General features: G+C 39.6%; 1 protein-coding gene across 1 annotated transcript in view; it reads right to left on the bottom strand.

The window, feature by feature from the left end:
* The window catches only part of NUMB (NUMB endocytic adaptor protein), a gene marked incomplete in the record, with an annotated part of 721,408 nt that overhangs the window by 358,200 nt on the left and 339,595 nt on the right, over nucleotides 1-23,613 (bottom strand). The window contains 1 exon segment of the mRNA XM_044074208.1: nucleotides 1,847-1,987. Within this exon segment, the coding sequence (XP_043930143.1) occupies nucleotides 1,847-1,987 (141 nt within the window).

Genomic DNA, 23,613 nt, shown 5'->3' with positions numbered 1-23,613 from the left:
AATAAATACAATTTTTCATGAGCCTACAGCATGTTAGGACATAGAAGTGCAAACTTCATGCGCCAATAGCATGATCTGACAGAAGATTAAATGTAGCTTTTCATGAGTTGAACTGTTAGATGGATTTCTTGGACAGCTTTAAACTTTTCACCGTTTATGCCTCTGTACAATTAAGATAACGTTTACCTATTTTCTGCCATTTAGAAACGTTTTCAGGTAGTGCTAGTCATGCGATGCTAAAATAAGAAAAAGTTCTATAGAGAAAGAAAGCATACAACTGGGAGTCAAGAACATTCACATGCTAGTAAAAGATCATGAATATGAGAGAGAGAGAGACAGACAGATAACGAGAGGCATCATACTGTCAATGGTTATGAATGGCATAGTTTCTATTTGGAGCAAATGGAGAATTTACAGTAATTGGTTATGAAAGAAATAGTTCATATTCATCGCAGGAGATAAATTTTTAACTGGACATATTAAAAAAAAGCAGCTAAAGAACTAGAATAATATTTGATCATATTCCCAAACAGTTATATGGCCTGACAGCAGACCTTCCTGTATTTTGTGTAAAAAAAACTAGTCATATCAGTAGTAGATTCAGTTATATGGCATTTCTCAAGATACTGCTGCACACTGGTTATGAATAAATCTGGTTACTGCAACCCCCAAGCAGACAAAGAATTTTTCCTCAAGTAGACAGTAAACGTTTGAGCTGCGATGGGGAAGAAAGTGCTAACTCTGAGAAGATGCATTTTAGAAGTGTAATGAGTTGGCACATTTTACAAATTTCCTATACAGTACTCTTGTCAGAAATACTGGGCGAGTGCTGGAACCCAAGATCTGAACTGCTTACCCATAACTAAAGCTTTGTTAAATTTAATTCTGTTGGCTGCCAAAAAAGCAATTAGAAAATGGAAATCAAAGCACTGAATATTTTAACAGAGATTAAAAGAACATGAAGTGGAATCTTTAGAAAAGGCTAGGAGCAAATTGCGTAGAAAAACAATAGAAATTGTGAGAACATTTTTTGCGTCTTGCAGCTTTTCCTGGTTAGAGGTCGCCACAGCAGAACTCCGGTCCGCTAATGATTGGCAGTAGATTTTTACGTGCTGGCTTGCTGGGCCTAATGCACAACCTTCAATGAAGGAACGCCCATTCATGCATGGCGCCACATAGAAGACGCTCAGAATCCAACGGGCAACGTCTAACTGTGAGGTGACAACGCTACCGCAGCACCACCAAAATGTTTCGGAGGAAGAATGAGGTTTAATAAAAACAAGGAATTGAACAATTTGAGTAATGTAGGATTGATTATATGTGATGGATAAAGTTTGTAAATTTAAACTTATTAATATGGTTTTGTTTACTTTTACATAAATGTAAGTTTGCCTGTGTCACACGTGACAATTCAGTAAAGATGTATTTAAAAAAACAGGATTAGCAATTCAATGCACAATGTATTTAAGACAGGGGGGGGGGACTCCCAACACCTATTTCTATGGATAACTTATTGACATCCCCCTCCCCCCGCCTCCAATGCACTCCATGTGCTTAACTCTACAGCTTCTGAACCTTCAGGTTAAGCGGACTTCACACTTTGCAGAAATACTGAATGATGAATACAAATCTCAACCAACTGTGACCAATGTCAGTGTTGCAAGGTGGTCTTTGAATGACTGTCCTCTTCAATAATAAAACTTCTGCAATGATTGTGTGCATTGAGAATTTCATTAACATGTTTATTTTTGGTAAAAATTAACACCGTGGCATTTTTCAATACTTTCAGTACAACTATTTATCCACTCATCTCAACCAATCAATAAATCAACTAAATAAATGTTACCGAATCTTTTATGGCCATGAAGCAATGACAGATCCAGCGACGAGTGGTACCATCCCGACAAATGTACGAGAAAGCCCGGTCAAAGTTCCTGTCAGGAGCACAGAAGGACACTTTTTCTATGGTCTGGTCTACAAGTAGGTCCTAAGCAAATAATAAAATACAATGAATCATGACAGTTTTCATCTGTATTACCATCAAGAAAAGAACAAAAATCTTACATTTTTTTGCTCCTACACTTACACTTCACTTACTTCTTGGGGTCACTTGTGCCTTCTAGTTGCTGATCAGCCAGGAGGAAGATTAGATGAGATCCACCTGAACCAAGTACCAATCCTGCTGCAGTAAGCAGTGCTTTCCTGATTATCTCGTCACTAATTCTTGCTAACCATGGGCTACAATGAACACAGTCACATCCCTCTAACCTAAAGGAAACATTTCTGGCTGCTCAATTCACACTTGAGCAATCAAATGACCTGGGGGGGGCATTTCATCTAAGAAATCCAAGTCTTACTGAAGGATAGAAACTTCAGGCCTTCTTATACGGAAAGTCTCAGACTTAAAAACAAACTTTTCAAAGTCCTTTGCAGATATATATATATATATATTTTTTTTTTACCTCTCTTACATTAGAGTTAACCCAAGAGACCCATTCAATAAGGTGTACATCCAAGCCCTTCTCTAGCCATTGTTCTACCACTGCTGAAAGCTGCATAAACTGCTGCACTACAAGATATACTAGTTTGCTTCTAGGTGAAAATCTCCTCCTTAAAAAGATGCACTCTTCATGACCACGGAGGAAAATCTCATGTAGTATTAAATTAACCTACTCTAGAGGCCTTAGGTAGTGGTTGTGAGAACCATCACTCTAGCAAACTGGAAAATATCAGTCTTTTGTAGTTTCTGATCAGAGACTTTTTTTAAATGATGCCAAGTGGAATATCACCAAAGAAATAGGAACATTAGTCCATGAAATAAATCACATGTATAACACCAAGGACCTCAAGTTTCTGGACAACTTCAAAATGGGTCATGTATGTGATCACTTCTAAGTCTCCAGCAGGAGGACCCTGCACATTAAATTCAAGCAACTCAGAAAATGAGAGCTGCTGTAAGGTTTGGCAGTCCATGACTGATGATGTAGTCCCAACAGTCCTCTGACGACTACAAAGCTTTGCCGGACCACTGCTAATGTACATACATTCATATACTGAAGATCCTTTAAAGATAAGTATTCTGTTCTAAAATATTTCATATTCAATAACTGCAACAAAAAATAATTCACAACAATGGGCACAAAGCAGAAAAACAAATTTATGGCTAGTTTTGTACTCTGCAGGCATGCGGAGTTGCTCTGATACTGAACAGTACAGGACTTCAAATAATTTTAAACTGGTATGAAGTCTTTAACATGCCAGTTTTTCATTAATTTCACAAATGAGTAACTGGGTTGGCCATTTGACTATTTTCAACCATGATGGGCAAAATGTTTAAAAGTGTAGAGAGAAATGGAAAAAGAGAGCAGCTAGTGCAGATTAAGTAGATACATTTTCAAGACCATGAAGTGGGCTTACAATGAACATATCCATCCTGTGGTCATTCTCAAATGGCACTTTGAAAACCCTTGTGCCCCAACACTTGTGTAGTAGGTATGCCTTTTGGCTCATTCACAGCACCCCTAAAGTGTAGTTAAGTGGTGCAGAAAGAACCCCCCCCCCCCAACACACACGTCACACAATCTCTACTTCCACCCAAAACAGGTTCTACCCATAAGAAAGCTCCTTAAGCTTTAAAGATTAAACACATGTTAGTTCAGACAGAAAAGTTCTACTGCAACCTTGGGATAGCCAAAGAAACTAATCTCAAAAAGGAAACATAAGCAAAAAAAATATCCACTTTAGAAGCCCTACTTAAAAGGCCAACAGCTAAAATAGGTCAACACTTAACTACAATTCTAGGATGCACTACAGACACCCAAATGGACATACGAAGTTGAGTAGTCTAGAGGAAAATAAAGTCAAAATGCCCTGAAGATGTGTATCAATGACCAGATGGCTACTACACAACGGTCTGTAGTGGACACATTTCTGAATCAAGCATTAGAACTGGAAATCGAGAAGAGCACCGCCTGAATGATACAGTTAATGGTGAGACTGTCATCTTGTGGCAGAAGATGATATAATACCCTTGGCCAATGCGGAAAGCATTTGAATTGCCTGCCTACAACAAAGTAGATGAAGTGCTTATTGTTCTGAATGCATGCTTACAATGAAAATCTGGAGGAGAATTAGACAGTTAAAAGATACCTCAGAAACACCAGAAAAAAAAAATGAAGATTAATTCTATAATACAGCTGGCTGTTGTGAAAACGCAGACTATCTACTGCACTTGAGAAGCTAAAAATTCAAACACAGTAGGTAAAAGTGAACGTCATCAGAAAATTGGTTTGACTAGGTACAAAATTTAGTCAGCTGATCAAAAAGATAAATACAACAGTTTGGTGAAATGTCTGATCTCATGAGGAGAGAATCTCTTCAAAGGAGGACTGAGGTGAAGAATCACCTGCAGATCAGTATGTGTTCCAACTTTAAGAAGCGTTTCAAAGTGAGGGTACGTCAGTATAAATAGAGAGCACGTGAAGGCAGCAGTGCTATTTTGAGTGAACAGCCAGAGTGTTAACATGCATAAGTGCAGTAGTCTGTCTGTTTACAAGTTTATTCAAGTTTAATTACTAATCCTCAATCCTGCTGTGTTTGTATGTAATAAAGCTGGTTGAATTGAACCCCAAATCATTTGTCTGTTTTATGCTGACTGGACAAGCGACATGGTGTCAGAAATGGCATCCCTGAACGACATGGTGTCGGAACCAGGATATCTGATCAACAAGAAGCCAGAAGTCGAGCCATGAGGTGCACAGTTAGAAATGGAGGTATATAGAGGAATGACTTGTTCCAATATGCTCAAACTATGGGAAAAAAAAAAAGGTCAAATGGATTTCAGGTAATTAAAAAACTCTCAAATGATTTCATAAAGGAAACGATATGAAGCACTCGCAAAGCACAAAATGCACTACTGATTACGCGAAATGTTCAAAGCCACAACATTTGATAGAATTATTCTAAATACTTATAAAAGCTTTCAGAATTACTTCTGACTTGGATAACGAGCATGTTAAAAGTAAAACAAACACAAGAAAAGTATAACTAGCATGATAAAAGTCAAACGAGCATAATGAGTACAATAAAAGGGCAAAATGAGCATGAAAAGCAAAGCGATTGCATTTTTTTTTTTTTTTGTAAACGGCCATTTTTTATATGAGCCACTATTTCGCATTGACTAAAGTTGTTTAAAGTATAGCTAGAGTTGTTTGAAGTATCTTAGAATGTGCAAAGTGTGTGCATTATTACAGTACAATTATTTCAAAGTATTTACTGTGTGCAAAGTAGTTATTTCGTAAAGTGCAGTCAGAATACAGTCATTTTTGAGAAGTTTCGTGCGCTGTGTACAGTTTATTTGCAAAGTGCAGTTACTTCGAAGTGGGTCTTACACCGATAAAAGTGGTTTCACAGAGTACAGTGATTTCAAAGTGTTCTTGTGCTACGGAGACTTATCTCACAAAGTGCAGTTATTTTGAAGAGCCTATTGCGCTGTCTGTTGAGCATAATTATAAGTTTCTGGCATAAATTTCTGACATATATGTGTGTGTATGTTCGTACACAATTCCAAGGGTCTTTATTACTGTGTGTGTTGGCATGGCACAGGCATTTCGCAGACCCAATCCACTTGTGTTTGATCATAATATTGCAGAGAATTGAAAAGTATTTGAGCAGGAATACAATATTCTCATACAAGCAGATAATTCTCATAAAGATACATTTACAAGGGCATTTATTCTGCTTAATCTAGTGGGTTCAGAAGCCACTGAAAGAGTGCTCATTTGTATATGCACCAGCAGTAGATGCATGAGAAAGGGAAAACTGTCATTTGTTGTACAAGGTGAATCAAGGGAAGACCCGGAGTGCTTGAAACGTAAATTTAGAGAAATGTACAACCCCCCAGACAAATGTTACATTGGAGAGGCACTTATTTTATATAAGAGATTAAAAACCAGGAGAAATGACTGCAGCTTATAATACTGACTTGAGAAACAAGACTAAAATGTGCAGATCTGGTGATTTGAAAGAAGAGTTGATAAAGGACAAACGTGTGTGCTGTCAATAATGCTGCAGTGAGAAAGATTTTGCTTTGAGACAGTGATTTAACATTGAGCAAAGCCACAGAGATTTGTCAAATCCACGAGCTTACAGAAAGGCACACAAATATGTTTGCAAGTGATAAGAGCATGGTTTAAACAGCCTCTAGAGCAAACATAGACAGAATGCAGCACATGGCTAGCAGAAACAGGCCTAAGCACATGGCAGCTGTAGCCCCTGCGAGATTTCCAGGGATAGCCTATACCTTTCTAGCAACTTCCAACACTAGATCAGTAAAACGGACATGCTTAGTGCAGCACAAGGGTGAGTCATCAAAAAGTACACTTTTGTACCTACCATAAATGTAGATGTTCGAAGATCCACATTGCTGCAGTCCTAACACTTGGGGTAGTCCGCTGTCCCAGTCGGCCCGAATACCAAAGTATATGGCTGACGTCGGTCATGGCGCATTAATACCACATTGCTGCAGTCCTAACACTTGGGTAGAATCCCAAAGCAGAGGTAAGGGAGGCTGGCAAATCATAAGGAAGCAGGAGCTGACAACATGCCCTGCAAAATAGCAGTGGCAAAACCAGCCCTAGATTTAGAGTAAAGAGGAAGGTGGTAATGCTTAGAGAAAGTATGCACTGAACTCCAAGTAGCTGCCTCCAAAATATCCTTAGTTGCCACCCCCCTTAGAAATGCTGTTGAAGTGGCAGTAGCCCTAGTGGAATGAGGCCTAATCCCAGCTGGAATCTCCTTGCCATGATGGGAATAACAAAATGCAATGCAAAACCCAATCCACTTAGAAATAGTTTGTTTTGACACAGGCTTACCCTGAGAACTCAAAGCAAAAGAAACAAACAACTGCTGAGACTGCCTAAAATCCTTAGTCCTGCTTAAATAATAACGCAACTGCCTGTGTACATCTAAAGTGTGCAAAATCTTTTCCCCTTATTTTGGGGATCTGCATAAAAGTAGGCAAATGAATAGTTTGGTTTAAAGCCACACTAGAAACCACTTTAGGCATAAAGGAAGGATTAGTGCGTAAAGATACCCTATCCTTATGAAAAATCAGGAAAGGCTCAACCGCCATAACGGCCTGCCATTCAGACACCCTTCTTGCAGAGGTAATGGCTAACAAAAAGGCAGTCTTCCATGACAAATATTTCAATTCAGCAGTAGCTGCAGGCTCAAAAGGTTGTAGAGTGAGTTTCTCCAACACAAAATTGAGGTCCCAAGCATGAGTAGGAGCTCTACGTGGGGGTCTTATATTCTTTGCCCCTCTAAGAAATTGCTTGAACAAAGGATGAGAAAACAATGGTGGGTCACAATCATAGTGAGCTGAAATTGCTGCAGCATGAATCTTAATGGAAGAGAAAGACAAACCTTTGTCCAATAACTCAGTAAGATATTGAAGAGCCACACTCAAATTTGGCTCAGAAACATCCAAATCCTTTGCTGTACACCAAAATAAAAATCTCTTCCATTTTCCTGCGTACACTTTCCTTGTACTAGGTCTTCTAGCTTCCATAATCACATTCAAAACTTGTTGAGGAAGCTGAGACCTGCTATGGTTCAAAACAGAATATGCCAGGCTGTTAGATGAAGAGAGTGAAGCTTGACATTGAGTAGATGGCCGTCCTTCTGAGACAATAGGTGTGGAATCAAAGGTAAGGGCCAAGGAGGCTTCCTTACTAGACTCCTCAGCAATGGGTACCAGTGCTGCCGAGGCCAATCTGGAGCTATCAAAATCATCCTTGGCTTGTCCTGTCTGACCTTTAGGAGTACCTTTGGGAGGAGAGGCAGAGGTGGAAAGGCATACACATGAAGATTTTTCCAACTGAAAGAAAGAGCATCCACTTTCCAGGCTGTGTGATGAAACCTTTTCGTGCAAAACTTTGGCAGCTGGTGGTTTAGTGGAGAAGCGAACAGATCTATGTCTGGAGTTCCCCATGACACTGTCAATTTTTGAAATGCATGAAGATCCAGTTTCCACTCGTGGGGATCCATGATTTGCCTGCTTAACACATCTGCTAAGGAGTTCTGTGCTCCTGGCAGAAACCTTGCTTGAAGAGAAATGTGCAAGCTGAGCGCAGTCTCCCACAAAATCATTGCTTGCCTGCATAGAGGATAAGAATGTGTCCCCCCTTGCTTGTTGATGTACCACATGACAGTTGTGTTGTCTGTTAGAATCAACACCTGCCCTGGAAGAAGTAACTCCTTGAAAGCCTTCAATGCAAACTGGACTGCTAACATCTCCTTCATGTTGATATGTAGATGCTGTAGTCTGGCAGGCCACTTGTCTTGTATCCACTTTCCATTCAGATGAGCTCCCCAAGCTATGTCTGAGGCATCTGTCGTTAGAATCTGACTCGCCTCTGGCCGGGTCACAGAGAGTCCCTTGTTTAGGTGACATTCCTGAGCCCACCACAAAAATTCCTTTTGAATGCAAGGTATTATTTGAATGACAGTGTCCAGATCTTGGCAGTGCTGTGTCCATACATTTTTGAGATACCATTGTAGCTTCCTCATATGCAGTTTGGCATTGGGAAACACCAGAATACAAGATGCCATGAACCCTAATGCTTGAAGGACTGTCCTTGCAGTCAGCACGGACTGATGAGATAGTTGATGGAAGTAAAGGGATAGACTCTTTTGTTTGTCCGGGGTTAAAAGGCCATCTGGGCTGCTGTATTCAGTCTCACACCCAGAAAGCACATGTCTTGAGAGGGTACTAGACTGGACTTTATTTCGTTCACAGAATACCCTAGGCATCTTAGCACTGCTATCACATATTCCAAATGCTGAAGAAGCACGTCCCTTCCTTGAGCCAGAATCAGGCAATCGTCCAAATAAGGATAGATTTGTATTCCTTTTAGCCTGAAGAAAGCTATCACTGGAGCCAGAACCTTTGTGAATACTCTGGGCAGTAGATAAGCCAAAGGGCAATGCAGAGAACTGATAATGAGAATTCCCAGCTCGAAAACGCAGATACTTCCTGCAAATTAGTCTGATAGGAACATGAAGGTAAGCTTCCTTGAGATCCAAAGTTACCATCCAATGATCTTTGCCCAGCAGAGGTAAAAGCTGTTGTAACGTCAACATTTTGAACTTGGGAATGTCCAGATAAGTGTTGAGGATAGACAGATCCAAAATTGGTCTCCACGTGTTCCCCTTTTTTGGTACTAGGAACAGGCGAGAATAAAATCCTAGGCCCCTTTCTGGCACAGGAACCGCTGAATGGCCCCTATTTGGAGCAACAGAGAAATTTGCTTGTGAGCCTCTTTCCTTTGTTGATGAGGAATGTCTGGCATGCCTTTGAAAGGAGGCAAGGTATGGAAATAAAACCTGTAACCGTGGTGAATGATATCCAATACCCATCTGTCTTGGGTAATTAAACTCCAGTTTTCTCTGAAAAGTGCCAACCTTCCTCCCAAAGGTGCTGCCAGACGAGAGGATTCTGGCAGCTGAAAAGGCAGGTCATTGGGTCTGTTTACGAAGGACTGACCCCTGCCCTCACCAGAAGACTGAGCAGGTGAACTCCCTGTTCTAGGCCTAAAAGAACCTTGAGCTCTGCCTCTACCACGCCTAGACCTACCCCTAGACTGGGAATCATAAGCAGGATATGTCCACCCCTTGGTAGGCCAATTTCTACTAAACTGGAGGCTGAACCTGCAAAAAATCTTTAACAGTCTGCATAGACTTAGCCTTGTCCTCCATTTTCTTTAGAACTGCTTCCACAGGCGAACCAAACAACACATCAGATTGTAAAGGAGCATCTAAAATCCTTGTTTTCACATGCTCAGCTAAATTCTGATCCCTCAACCAGACGTGCCTCGAAGAACCGAACCAGTGGCAGCCACCCTCGAAGAGGCCTGCACAGCATCAAAACCACATTGCAAAGAATGCTTGCCTACCTGTTCAGAAACATGAACTAAATCCTGCAACTCTTTACACTCAATACCTTCCGCCAAAGCATCTACCTTAGATTTTAATTGTGAAATGAGATAATTTTGGTATTTCAACATGTGAAACTGGCAATTCAAAGCTCTCATGGCCAAAGTGGAAGAAGTATACACTTTCTTTCCCCATCTATCCAAAGCCCTTGCCTCTTTATCTGGAGGAACAGGATTTTTAACAACAGAAGCCTTAACACCTTTAGGCCCCTGTGAAACAGTTTCTGGGTCTGCCCTAGGACTCTTAAAAAGATACTTATGAGCCTCAGGCACCCTATAATATCTATCCGGTTTAACTGGAGCAGGAGGCAAAGAGTCAGGGTTCATAGAAGCCTCTGCAAAAACATCCTCCACCACGCCTAGAACAGGAGGTATAGCTAAAGGCCTATGCTGGGGTAGAAACAAAAATTCCCTAAGCCTTTTCCTGGAATCAGAGAAATCCTGACCTTCCCATTTGAAATGCTCCCTCATAGAATGAAGAGTCTCTGAAAATGAAAAATCCTCAGGAGGAGAAGCAGAAGGAGTAGAATCATCTACATCAGAATCAGAGTAAGGGGAATACTCCTGCAAGTCTTCAGCCAAGACTCAGAAGCATCCGAACACTGCTCAAAACTCCCAAGCTCAGGTTCCACCCTAGGCCTCTTATCAGGAGGGGGCATAGAACCCCTAATCATAGTAATCAAATCTTCTGCCATCTTAAGCATATGCTTCTTAGGTACAGACCCTGAGGAGGTAGGGGTAACACCTGAAACAAAACCTGGCCTGCCCCTGGGAGAAGCCTTGGAAACAGCAGGGGAGGGCCTAACCACCTTAGGAAGGGAGGGAAGAACAGCTACCTGAGAAGCCCCTTCCGCCTGGCCTACCTCCTGAGAGGTCACATCTTGCAGTAATAAAGTCTCCCTGGGATTCCAAAGAAATTTCTGGCTGAACCCCTGGCTCCACCGAGCTCTCTAAAGAACCGGCGTCTGGTACGGGCGGTTCTTCCAGCCTAGGCTTTGCTGCTTTGTCCTTGCGCTTTTTTGATGAAGCGGACGTCGGAGTATCCGACGGCATTTTATAATTACACCGCTTCCCAAAAACTAACCTGGCACAATCTAATCTTCTCTTTATAGTGCGTTTGTTAAATCTAGCACAAGAGCGACAGCCAACCACGTCGTGCTCAGGCCCTAAGCAAGGTATACACAAGGTATGATAATCCCTATGAGGTATCTGTTTCCCACAAGAAATACAGTTATTCACTTTTTCTGACATCCGGTAAAATACTGAGGCAAGAAAACCAAAATATTCCCAACGGGTACTTAGCCAACTTGGATTCGGTCTGAAACTCCGACTTCGGAAAATCTCAGAACGCCAACCTGCACTTGCAAAACTGCTTCTGCATCGGACCATGCGGCAAAAAAGACTGAGGATATGACGTCGGTCATGCGCATTTGTACCCTGACGTCCTGACGTCAGATTAATGCGCCATGACCGACGTCAGCCATATACTTTGGTATTCGGGCCGACTGGGACAGCGGACTACCCCAAGTGTTAGGACTGCAGCAATGTGGTATGAAGAACATCCTAAGTATCACTGTTAACTGTTATAACTGTGGTGCCAATCATGAGTCCAAACGAGAAAAGTGCTCAGCATTTGGTCAGCAATGCCACAAGTATAAAAAACTGGAACCACCTTCAAAAGCTTTGTAAATCAAGCAAGCCTCATTCATTTATTAAGAAAGGTCACTCAAAAAAGCAAGTTGATCATATAGAAAGCTGCGTCTCTACTTTGTATATAGATGGTGTATCAGTGGTTGGTGAAAAGGTTAATGCAGTAGATTTGTTGGCAAAAAAAAACAGTGTTTTGTACTGTCCTGATTAATGGTAAACCCAAAGAGCTCGGTTCAAAGTGCAATGTTATGTCAGCAGAAACATAGAGCTGATTAACAACTTAATTTGGCAAAGCTTGTTCCTTATGGAGGTGAAGAGATTCAAACCAAAGACCAAGTAAGGCTTTCATGCTGCTCAGCTGGGAACAGTTACAGCTTGCAATTTTATGTAGTCAAAAGACCTGTACAGTTATTAGGTCTGAGACGGTTTAAAAAAGAAACTGCTTTCTTTTACCAAAGAAGTCCACCATGTAAGCACATGTCCTAGTTTCAGTTTCACTGATGCTATTTTCAGAGAGTATGCTAAAATTTCTGAAGACAAGCTAGGAAAACATCTAGTAGTGTACTCCATTAAATTAGAGACAGAGGTCAGTTCAATGGTCAGACCAGCGAGAAGAGTTCTGATAGCTATGCAGGACAGAGTCAAAGTCCAGTTAGACAAAATGGCACAGCAAGGTGTGACTTGTCCAGTTACAGAACCTACTGAATGGGTGTCTTCCCCAGTGGTCGCTCATAAGAAAAGCTCAGATGAAATCAGAATATGTATTTACCCAAGAGACAAAGCATTAAACAGACCACTATCCTAGGTGTACAGTCGAGGAAGTTGCTACTCTCATGCCAAATGCCATTGTTTTTTTTCCTGTCTTAGATGCAGGAGTTCATTTTGGCAAGTAATGCTTGATTGCAAATCTTCACTACTGACTACATTCAGTACGCCATGTGGCAGAAACAGATTTCTCAGAATGCCTTTTGTAATAAATTCTGCCACTGAAGTCTTTCAGTGTGCAATGGAGCAAATGTTTTCAGACTGTCTACTATAATAGTAGACGATTTATTACTTGGAGGCAATGGTGAAGCAGAGCATGACAGAAACCTCAGAAAAACTCTGAAAATACCATGTGAAGCGAATCTAAAGCTCAGTCCTCTGCAATGTAAATTCAGGCTACCAGAAGTTACTTATGTCTGTCATTTATTTACCAGTTCAGGCTTATGACCAGATCCTTCCAAACAGCTATTCTTGAGATACCAGCTCCAAACAATGTCCAAGCCTTACAGTGTTTTCTTGATATGGTTAACCATTTGGGTAAGTTTATACCAGATTTCAGTGGATTATCAGTGCCGTTAAGACAGCTGTTACTTGGTCATGGGACACCAGAGAGCATTTGATGACCTGAAACAGAAAATTGCCAGCCCACCTACATTAAGATACTATGATGTCCACAAACCACTAATTCTTTCCTGTGATGCTTCAAAGTTCGGTCTTGTTGCAATTATTCTTCAAGAGGGCAGACCAGTACACTCTATATGTCTAGAATTCTTACCCAAACTGAGATGCAGTATGCTCAGATTGAGAAGGAACTTTTGGCAATTGTGTTCGCATGTTCAAAGTTTCATGATTATATTTATGGCCGAGCTACCCAGATTGAGGCTGATAATCAACCTCTAGTCACTATTTTAAAGAAGCCTATGCATACAGCTCCAGCAAGACTACAACAAAAGATTATCAAGATTACAAAAGTACAACTTCAAAATGGTCTACACAAAAAGCAAACTTCTTTATCTGGCTGATACCGTATCCAGATCGCCCAGAAATACCACAGAATAGCTTGATGCAGAGAATTTTGACTTCGATGTTATGGAAGTGCATTTTTCTACCACAAGACCTGATGAGTTAAGAGATCATGACAAAGAATGATCCAATTTTGCAAAAGCTCAACCACTTCATCAATGTTGGATGGCCATCAAAGCAATCTTGTGTACCAACAGAAGTGCAACCTTATTTTCCTTATAGAGATGAGATGTTGATGGAAGATAGTACCATTTTCAAAGGTCCTAAAGTTGCCATTCCTACTTCCTTACAACATGAGTACATCCAGATTTTGTCACCACCCAGGTTTCAAAGCTACCAAAAGAAGGGCAACAGGACTAGTATTATGGCCTTCACTGTCAAAAGACAAATCGATAAAGTACTTTCATCTTGTTCACTATGCAACAGTACTAAACCGCATTTGCAAAAAGAGCCACTTCACCTAAACCAGACTCCTGAACTATCTTAGTCAACAGTAGCCACTGACAGAGTGGAATAGTCAACATTGCTTAGTGTTGGCAGACTCTTATTCAAATTGGTTCGAGATTGATCTTCTACCCAACCTAACGTCCAGTACTGTCATTACTAAGTTGAAACATCATTACTCAGTCCATGGTAGTCCACACAAAGTTATTTCTGACAACGGTGCCCAGTTTACCAGTCAGCTATTTCAGAAATTTGCAAAAGAGTGGGACTATCCATGTTACCAGTAGTCTTGAGTACCCACAGTCAAACGGTCTAGCTGAACGTGCAGCACAAAGCGCAAAGCAATTACTAGAGAGATCAAAACGTGAAAATACTGAAGGTTTCTTGAATTTGTTTAATCTCAGAAATCCACCCAGTGACAATTTCCTTGGCTCACCTGCTCAGACTTCTGTCTAGGCAAACCAGAACAACCTCGTCTATCAGTTCCAGTTTGCTGGTGTCTAATGCTAAAAACACTAGACCAATCAAAGCCCAAGTATTCAAAAAGCGTTCATTTCAGAAGTCCAACTATGATAAAAAAAGCACATTTCTTCATCCACTGAAAGAAAGATAGATAGTGAGGATGCAAAAGGTGAAAGGTTTTGATCAAATTGGTCAAGTGGGTGGTATATGTGCCAAGCTGAGATCTTACTTAGTAGAATATAGACAGAGTAAAGAACACAGAAGAAATTGCAGGCATCTTCTTCTGGTGTCTGAATCGATACTGTAGCATCTTCCCTGTGTTAGACTCTAGATCTCAGAGCAATCCAGATGATGTTCCTGTTGAAAGACACGTCTCAGTACCTATTCCCATTCCTGATGATGTCCCAGATATCTCTGAAGTTGAACATTCATTAAAGACGGTCCCTACTGTTAAACCCATTCCTAATTTTTAGGACACACGATCGGGTCATATTTCCAGACCTCATGTAAAACACACAGCAACCTGGACATGATTTGTTTTACTTGTAGTTAGTTCTGTATAACTGCATGTCAAAGGATTATTTCTGTACAACTGCATGTCAATGATTATTGCCATTACTGTGCATGACTTATTTCTCAGAGGGAGGATGTAGATCAGTGTGTGTGTCATGACTTTAAGAAGCATTTCAAAGTGAGGATACGTGTGTATAAATAGAGAGTACATGCAGGCACAGCAGTGCCATTTTGATGGAACAGCCAGAGAGTATGTTAACATGCATGAGTGCAATAGTCAGGCTGTTTACAAGTTTATTCAAGTTTAAGTTACTAAGCCTCGATCCTGATGTGTTTGTATGTAAGAAAGATGCCTGAATCGAACCCAAAACAATTTGTCTGTTTTATCCTGACCAGACAATCGACATCACCCTCAAAACAGTTTAATGTGGTACGGCACCAATGTTTTACCCAAAGTCATAGATGGCAGAAAACAATGTATTAGAATAATACTGAACTATGTATGCCAAGGGATTTTGTTTAGAATTCCTGCAGTCATATGCACGGCAACTGATTAGATCTATTCCCAGAGTCTCACACTTAGTTTCATAGGTTCTTGCTTTAAGTTAAAACTGGTAAAAAAGCGGATCACACATGATGAGAGAACTGGAACACAGGTTTAATATTCCACAAATAAAAACCACAGGTACACGTGCTTTAAGTTGCTTGAAGTTTAACTGTCTGAAATTAATCAATCCCACACTGCCTGAATTCCAGTACTGAGGATGAAAAGTTAAAGGACTGAAGCAAACTTTGGTTTAAGCACTACTACTACCTGAACTTGGATCAACCACATGTTGGGATCACTTGGAAAGTCCTTGAAAAGATGAAGTTATTTTAAGAACGGATACCAATCCTGTGGAGATGGACAAAATGAACAAAATATATAATGAGCTCATCAAAATATACGTTCTCTTCAAAGTACACCAACTCCAACAATAGCTGTCCAAGATAAGAGTAGTCACTTCCCAAAAAGTCAGACACTATACATACTCTGGCCTTGGAGACAGCTGAACATACCAGGATGGTGGCACTGGAAGTGAAGGTGAATATGCTGGAAATAAAATAAACAGGTGGATAAGGCCAGAAAAAAACATTCTTTCTGACATCTTGGAGAAAGCAGGACTGCCAGGGCTTTGTGGTAGGTGCTACTGTTAAGTGAAAAGGTACAATGCCAAAGGACCTGAAAGGTGAAAGAATTCAACAAGTATATATCCCAAAAACTGGCACATAATCAGGACAGCCTGACCAATATTTCTACAATTCAAATCCTCTTCACAGAAAGAAAACATACTCTCTTTACTCTGGCACACCGGGACTGATGGACTTCTTTTTGCAACTGTTCTCTAAGAAGTGTTTGAGGAACCAGGCATTACTGCATGGGATATCGGTGTCGGGTAGGGGGATGCTTAAAAACAGCAGGAGCTCTCACCTAGGAATTCTGTATGCAAATCTTTACACAGGTAGTAATAGGGGAGAGGATGGAGTGGCCGTACTTATGTAACTAACCAATGTTTTGCAAACACTTATGTAAATAAGTAACATACAAGTATGCTGGGTGAAAGTATCAAGTATTGGAGCAGTTGTGTGCACTCCTTGGCACGGTTTTGAAGGGACTGCTCCATATGTGGCAGTTTATATCAAACTCATAGTCCTATATTTGAGAATTTTTTTCTTTTTGGGTGGAATATAAATGGTTTTACAGACTGTTAAAAGAACACATGTCCTGCCTTTCATATGCAAAGAGAGCCCACTGGCAACTGAACTCCAAAAGGTGCATTTGCATGAGAAGCATGACAGACTGCCAAGATTAGGCTTCAGACAGAATTACTATTCATGTTCTAGAGGAGCCTAGCATAGAGGAATGGCAATACCATAAGCGAAGAGGTGGGTGATCATAAAAGAGGACTTAACAAATGTTGAGGGAAGATATGTGGTGCTCATATGCTACTAACTGGACCTTCAAATTATGCTGGTAAGTCTGTACCATCCTCCAGGTATAAACAGCTGACACAAATACGATTACGAGGGAGATTATAGCCATGCAACATTAGTGAAAGGTGACTCAAACTTATTAACTGTGTGATATGGATGCTGAACCGAAGCATCAAATTAGAGTTCATGTAGGTACATTTCTGAGAAACTATAAATTTCTCAGGTGTGGGTGAAGTTACTGGAATGTTAAATGTTGGGCTCCAATATACGTTTTGTTCCGTCTAGGACAAACTACACCTACACTTCACAAGAACATGCAGGACTGCTTGAGAGGGCAGGAGTTTACCCTATTCTAAATTCAGACCATGCTGTACAGATGTTGCCGACATTAATGTTAACAGTTTAATATGTCGTGCAAGAATAAACTGATAGAAGTGCCTAATGAATTTAATGTGAGCAAATATCAGGAATTTTCTGAAAGACTGAACAAACAAATGCAATAAAATTCCAATAAGGAAAAAAAAAATTACCCAAGGAGATCAAGGGATTTAAAAACTACAGATTCTAGAGCAATCTCTGATGAAGATATGGTCAGAATGAGAGGAGAACATGCTGACAAATTTGGGGTTCAGGATGGCTGAATTTACAACAGCGGACCCGAGGGCAACCTTCTTTGATATCTTGTCCCACTGATAAAACTGACCTGCCCAGAAGCTGAGACAGAAAAGGCAGAGTGTGATAAAAATAAAGGTATGACACTAGTTAGAATTAGGAAACCAAAAAGTAAACTGGATACTTGTATAACCAAATACGTAGGACTATAATGCTTTTAAAAGGAGTGCTTATATAAATTAAAACTTAGAGCACAAGACATAAGGCACAGGAGCATCTTAGAATACTACCACCTAAACTGCAAGAACCCCAAACAGGCTCGTTATTATGCTCTAACTTTGGATGAAATTAAGCAGCAGTTAAAAATCAGCAGGCTAATGGAAAGTCATCTGAGGGATGGCCCGTCTGGGGACATTTAAAGAAGGGGGGAGGGGGTTCAGAAACTGCTATAAGATTTGGAAATAGTTTTCAATGAGATTTTGCAATTGTACCAGATTTCAGACTCCCAGAGTGAAGCTATCAGTACAGCTAGATTAAAGAAGGGTTATGACTCGGTTTCTGTCCTAAATCATGATTACAAAATTATGGGGATCTTGGTGGTAAAATAGAAAAACCCATCCCTGGTTTGATTAACCTACTTCAATGCAGGTCTGTGGGAGTGGAGTAGGATGGCAGCAGGCATCAGCCAATATAGTACAAACTTTTGTGTTTGAGAAAACCAGTAGTATGGGTAGATTGCTAAGAAGTTGAGCCACAATGCTAAGTAGACATTAAACTGACTTGAGTTGGATTTTTTTTTTACTGCTAACTTTAAAAATATTTGGGTTTCATACAGAATTTTGTGAGCTCTTGTATGCGATATTTAAATACTGTTTAACTAGAATAAAGGTGGATCCAACTCTGACTCTTTTCAGCTGACTAGGGGACCTGTCAGGAGTACCCAACATCTATTCTCCTGTCAGTCCTCTACCTGGAGCCTGTGGCAATAAAACTGAGGGCATCTGGGCTATGAGGTTACGCTAGGAATGAACTTCAGATGAAAATCTCACTGTCTGCCAATTATATTCTTGTCTACTTAGTTAACCCAAATGAGGATACACACATTTGAGTTGCTGAAAGAATTTGTTAGTCAAAGTTATAAGATCAAGAAGGGGAAGCATAGAGCAATCATTATAAATTACGTCTTCGTATATGGGTTAGTGTAGCATTATCTTCACCAGTGGGGCTTTGAAAATATAAAATTTGTGCTTTGTTGGCACCTACAGTACCCTGATAAAATTAATATATGAAGACTTAGCGGAAAAGTTTTAAGCTAACTTGAACAGCTGAATCCCTTTGGCAATGGATTTTGAACACAAAGTCGAAACAATACAATTATTCATATCATCACTATTACTGTGGCACAGGCATGTCTTGCCCTGAAATGAAATTAATTGACTGGCTTAAAAAAACAGCAATAGTTTCTAGAATAAAAAAAAAAGTTGAGCGCGACATGGGACACACCGATAATGCCAACAGACTTTGGGCCAGTTGGGCATTCCAAGCTTTTCTGGATCTTAAAGCAGTCAGACTAAGGTGAATGCATCTATGTTATAGTTAGATTTATAATGCATTAAGTTAGTAGGGTCTAACATTTTTTACAGACAAATGACAAGTGCTTTGGTAATCTGTACAAAAGATGCAAAGGGGACTCAAAACTTTTGTCTTGGGAAGGACAGAGAAATTTGTTTAGGCACCACACTTACTAACTTCAGAAAGTTTGGGATATTTGGCTGAAAAAGCTTCCATAAGTATTTTTATAACCCAGTTAGACTGAAATGTATCTTTTTGTAAGTAGACAGATCATGTGGGAAATTTTAAAAGAAGATGGGCAAGTGGAAGCATGTAATCTTGGGATGCAAATGTCTACCTCAGTTTAAGTAAACTTTGCAACAATTACTCAAAGAGGTATTTTATAAACCAATGGATTTTAAGAAGCAACCGTAAACAGTGAGTAAAGTGAAACCACAAGAACTGGGAGAACTAGGAGATAGGTCAGTAACCTGCTGATGCTGGTGACTAAAAAGGTGGTCATACAAATGGAAGTAGTGATAAACCCAATATGAAAGAGATGGCTGGCACAGAATGAGCTGGCAATGCCAAAACAAAAGGTTTCATGGGAAAAACAGTACATAAGTGGTTGCTATGATGACATGAAAAAATGAACAGCTTGTTTAGATGATGTACTTAGCCAGGGTACTTTACCAAGACAACATGGAAAATTGTCCAATTTTATGAACGCTTAGAAATTAAGGTGGTCAAACAGTGCATACATCTATAACTACAATTTACATAAAAGTAAACTGTAAGGACTTGCCATAACAGCATGTGTTCAAGTAGGTCACGGTTGCACCAGTACATACTACTGAGACTTCAGCTCTATGAAGGCACAAAGCTCAGTACCATTTCCACTCCAGTCCAGGTGAATGTTTTGCCCCTAAGGTTATCCAAACACTCTGTATAAAGCAGGTGTCTGCCAACACAATTTTTAGAGCTTTCTTGACCAGGAACACAATACAGAATCCACCCTACCTGATCCTAAGCAAGGTCTAATACTCCAAATCAAGCAGGAAGACCAGAGCAGTTTCACAAACTGTTTTCTTTTTTTTTTTTCAGAGCTAGACAGGCCTAAGGTCCTGACAAGTTAAGATATAGCTACAAACATGATACCAACCCAAGAGAGAATGTCTAAAAAGGAAAAGGAATGGTGAGAGAGTAGTAGTACTCCAAAAGTAAAATACTCCACTACAATACATGTTTTACAAAACTGTACTATGCTCTTAATATTGACCACTACTGTATTTGTCCTTACTACTGGAATAATCAAGAGCTTACCAAAACAGGATAAAAAACAAAAAAACAATACTTAGAAAAAAAAGGAATGAAGCGAAAAACATAACCAAGCACCAGTTTATTCCAAATGTTGAGCGCTTTTGTAAGAACAATGTCAAACTTCTTCAGAACACAGTTTAAAATCACAATTAAGCTTAAATACAGCAATTAAGTCGCATGACTAAAAATTCCCCTCCTCAATTTATCCTTAAAACAATACATACATCCAATAAAGTTATACACATACAAACACCTTGCCTGTTTTTGAAATCTAGCATTAAAATTCCTACTTACAAATACCCCCATATGTACAAACCCTTAAGAAAACACAAATTCAGCTTTTAATTTTAAACTATTTATAGTAATGGATTCATTTAAACCAGGGGGTACAGTGGCATTACTCCTTAGCTGCCAAATCAGTTCTTTATATTCAAGTAAAATTTCATGTGCCCCCCACCCCTTGTTCAAAACTAACTTTTTCTATACAAGAATACTTAAAATAATGTGTGGGTAAACCTGATATGTTTGGCTAATGAATTTTTGTCATCCAGCTTGTGAACATCATATTGGTGTTGGTAAATCCTTGGTTTAAACTTGTTCTTGGTTTTACCTATATAAAATGAGGTACATTGTTGGCACAAAGCTATATACCACATTAGTACTATGACAGTTCAGTCTACATCTAAAATATATGTTACCCACTTAGGTATAGACACTTCCTCACCTTCCTTGATAAATCTACGCTGGTTACAGTAGCCACAGTTATTCATGGGTGCACCCTGTAAACCCTTCCTACATCTCTCAAGCATGGATTTAAAGCACAAATCCTTTTTGTAAACCACAATTGGTTTGTGCCCAATTTTTTCAAGGTACTCTCCATCAGCTCTAAAAATGGTCCAGTTGTGGTTAATATTCTTTATGCCATCAAAATGTAAGTTATAAGATAAATTCAATGCACAATGAAAACTGATAGTTTCATGTCTGTTGTCTCCCCCTACCATCAGACAGTCCCCTCCTGGATTTGTTCCTAGCAGGGGGTCATACGTTCTTTCCTGTCTTTTCCTGGTAACCTCGTTAATACTGTTGAGGAACCAAATGAGGTAACCCCTATTCAGCAACATTTCTTTCAAAATTGTGCACTGTTCTACAAAGACTACATCAATAAGCATACGGGCTAGTCTTACCATTTGCCCCTTCACTAGTGATTTCTTTTGAACTGGGTGAAAACTTTTGTAGTGCAAAAGGACATTTGAATAGGTGGGTTTCCTACAGAGATTGGATTAAAATCTCTTCTCCACCCTATTTTTAACAATCAAATCATCAAGATAATGCAGTATATATCTGCATCTACCTCTATAGTAAATTGAAGGAGAGCAGTGCTTGAATTAAGAAATTCGAAGAATTCATTCAACCTTTCTCTACCCGCTACCCAAAAAATTACTACGTCATCCAGGAAGAGTCCAGAAAATGTCCAACATCTGCTAAAATCTAAGCTAAATATCTGTTCACTACCAGTTGGCAATACAATACTGACAAATGTAGGGGCACAAACTGCCCCCATTGCTACCCCTTTTAACTGGTGAAAGAATAGATTTTCAAAAATTAAATAATTTGCCAATATCATGTCCGTAAGTGCCACAATAGTAGAAATGTTGCCATTATCAACCCTTGAATGTTTGCCCAGAAATTCCTGAAACATTCCTAGCCCCTCCTCATGGGGTATTACAGAATACAGATCACAGACATCTATGGTTACAAATAGCAATTCTTCAGAGTACATTTGGTTAGAAACCTTGGACAAAAAGTCCCATGAGTCTCAAAATATTTAACTACATCCAGACAACAACCCTTTAATGTTTTTTTCCACAACTTTTGCTAAAGGGAGCCTCCTTGGATGGGACACCTTCAGAAAGTCCAGGTCACTCAAAAGTAATTTGATTATTTAACAAGCCTTCAAGCTGTAAATCAATCCTAGGACAAGCAATATTCATTTTGTTACCTGAAACTTCCTCATATGTATCACTGTATAAAACAGTTAACTTATTCATTTGAGTCCATCATCACAAGTCCCTCACCTTTGTCAGATTTCATAATCCTGACCTGTGTGAAACCCTTAATCTCTATAAACAACTTCTCCTCTTGCATAGTTAAATTGTACACATCAAAACTGCCCCTATTTTCTTATATAAACTTCCTGATGTCATATTCACACATTTTTTCACAGATGCTTAATAAAGGGTATAACGGTGGGTTAAAGACACTAGGTCTTTTACAGGCATTTGTGTCGTGCACTACATAAACACAATGAAAAAAAATTCCCCAAGTTCAATTTTCTAACAAACAGTTTCAACTGTATATTTACAACTTTGATACTCCCAGCTCTTGCTGGCACAAAGGTCAGCCCTTTGTCAAACAAATCAGCCCACACATTAGTAATTTCTACAGAACTATAGTTAAAAATTTTAAAATCACCAATTGTGTTTGGGACTATTTTATATACAGGTACATCTTCTACCATCTTTGTAGCTTCTCTCCCCCTCCCATTCCAGTACGACAAACTTCTCCAGTGTTAGTTAATTGCTGTATTTAACCTTAAATGTGATTTTAAACTTTGCTCTGAAGAAGTTTGACATTGTTCTTATGAAAGCGCTCAACATTTGCAATAAAGTGGTGATTGGTGACTTTTTTCGCTTCATTACTTACCAAAATAGGAAGGTGGACAAATTTATTTACTATTTCTTAGCCAAAATAACACACAAACTACACAATCCTACACTACAAGTATGCAGGGGGGCAAGCCCCCCTTGCACACCCCATGAGGGGGCTGCACCCCCCTACTTATATATATATCAACTCAGAGATCGCACAGTTGAAAAATGCATCACTCACACGCAGACATTCCAGACTCCCTCACACACACACACACATCGTACATACACAAACACAACCTCTTTACCCTAACCCAAACACACAACTTAGAAAAAAACTCAAATACACTCACTCACCTTCACTTCCGTAAACCATCCCTGCCAAACACTTCACGGCGCTACACTACATAAGTGCGGATTAGAGCTATTCGAATTTGCACTTATGCACTTTCAAGTTATTACAATTTTGCCTTTTCGGTCGAGATACTGAAATTCAAGCTTTCAGTATTTCGGGATTGTAAAGGGGAACCGTATGTACACACGCACAAACACACACATACAGATAAATATATATATATATATATATATATATATATATACATATATATGTATATATATATATATATATATATATATAAATATATATGTGTATATAT

Source organism: Protopterus annectens, chromosome 6.part0 (assembly GCF_019279795.1).
Source record: "Protopterus annectens isolate FY-2018-M chromosome 6.part0, PAN1.0, whole genome shotgun sequence".
Classification (NCBI taxonomy): domain Eukaryota; kingdom Metazoa; phylum Chordata; order Ceratodontiformes; family Protopteridae; genus Protopterus; species Protopterus annectens.
The sequence above is the reverse complement of the archived record's forward strand: the minus strand, read 5'-3'. Positions and strand labels throughout refer to the sequence as shown.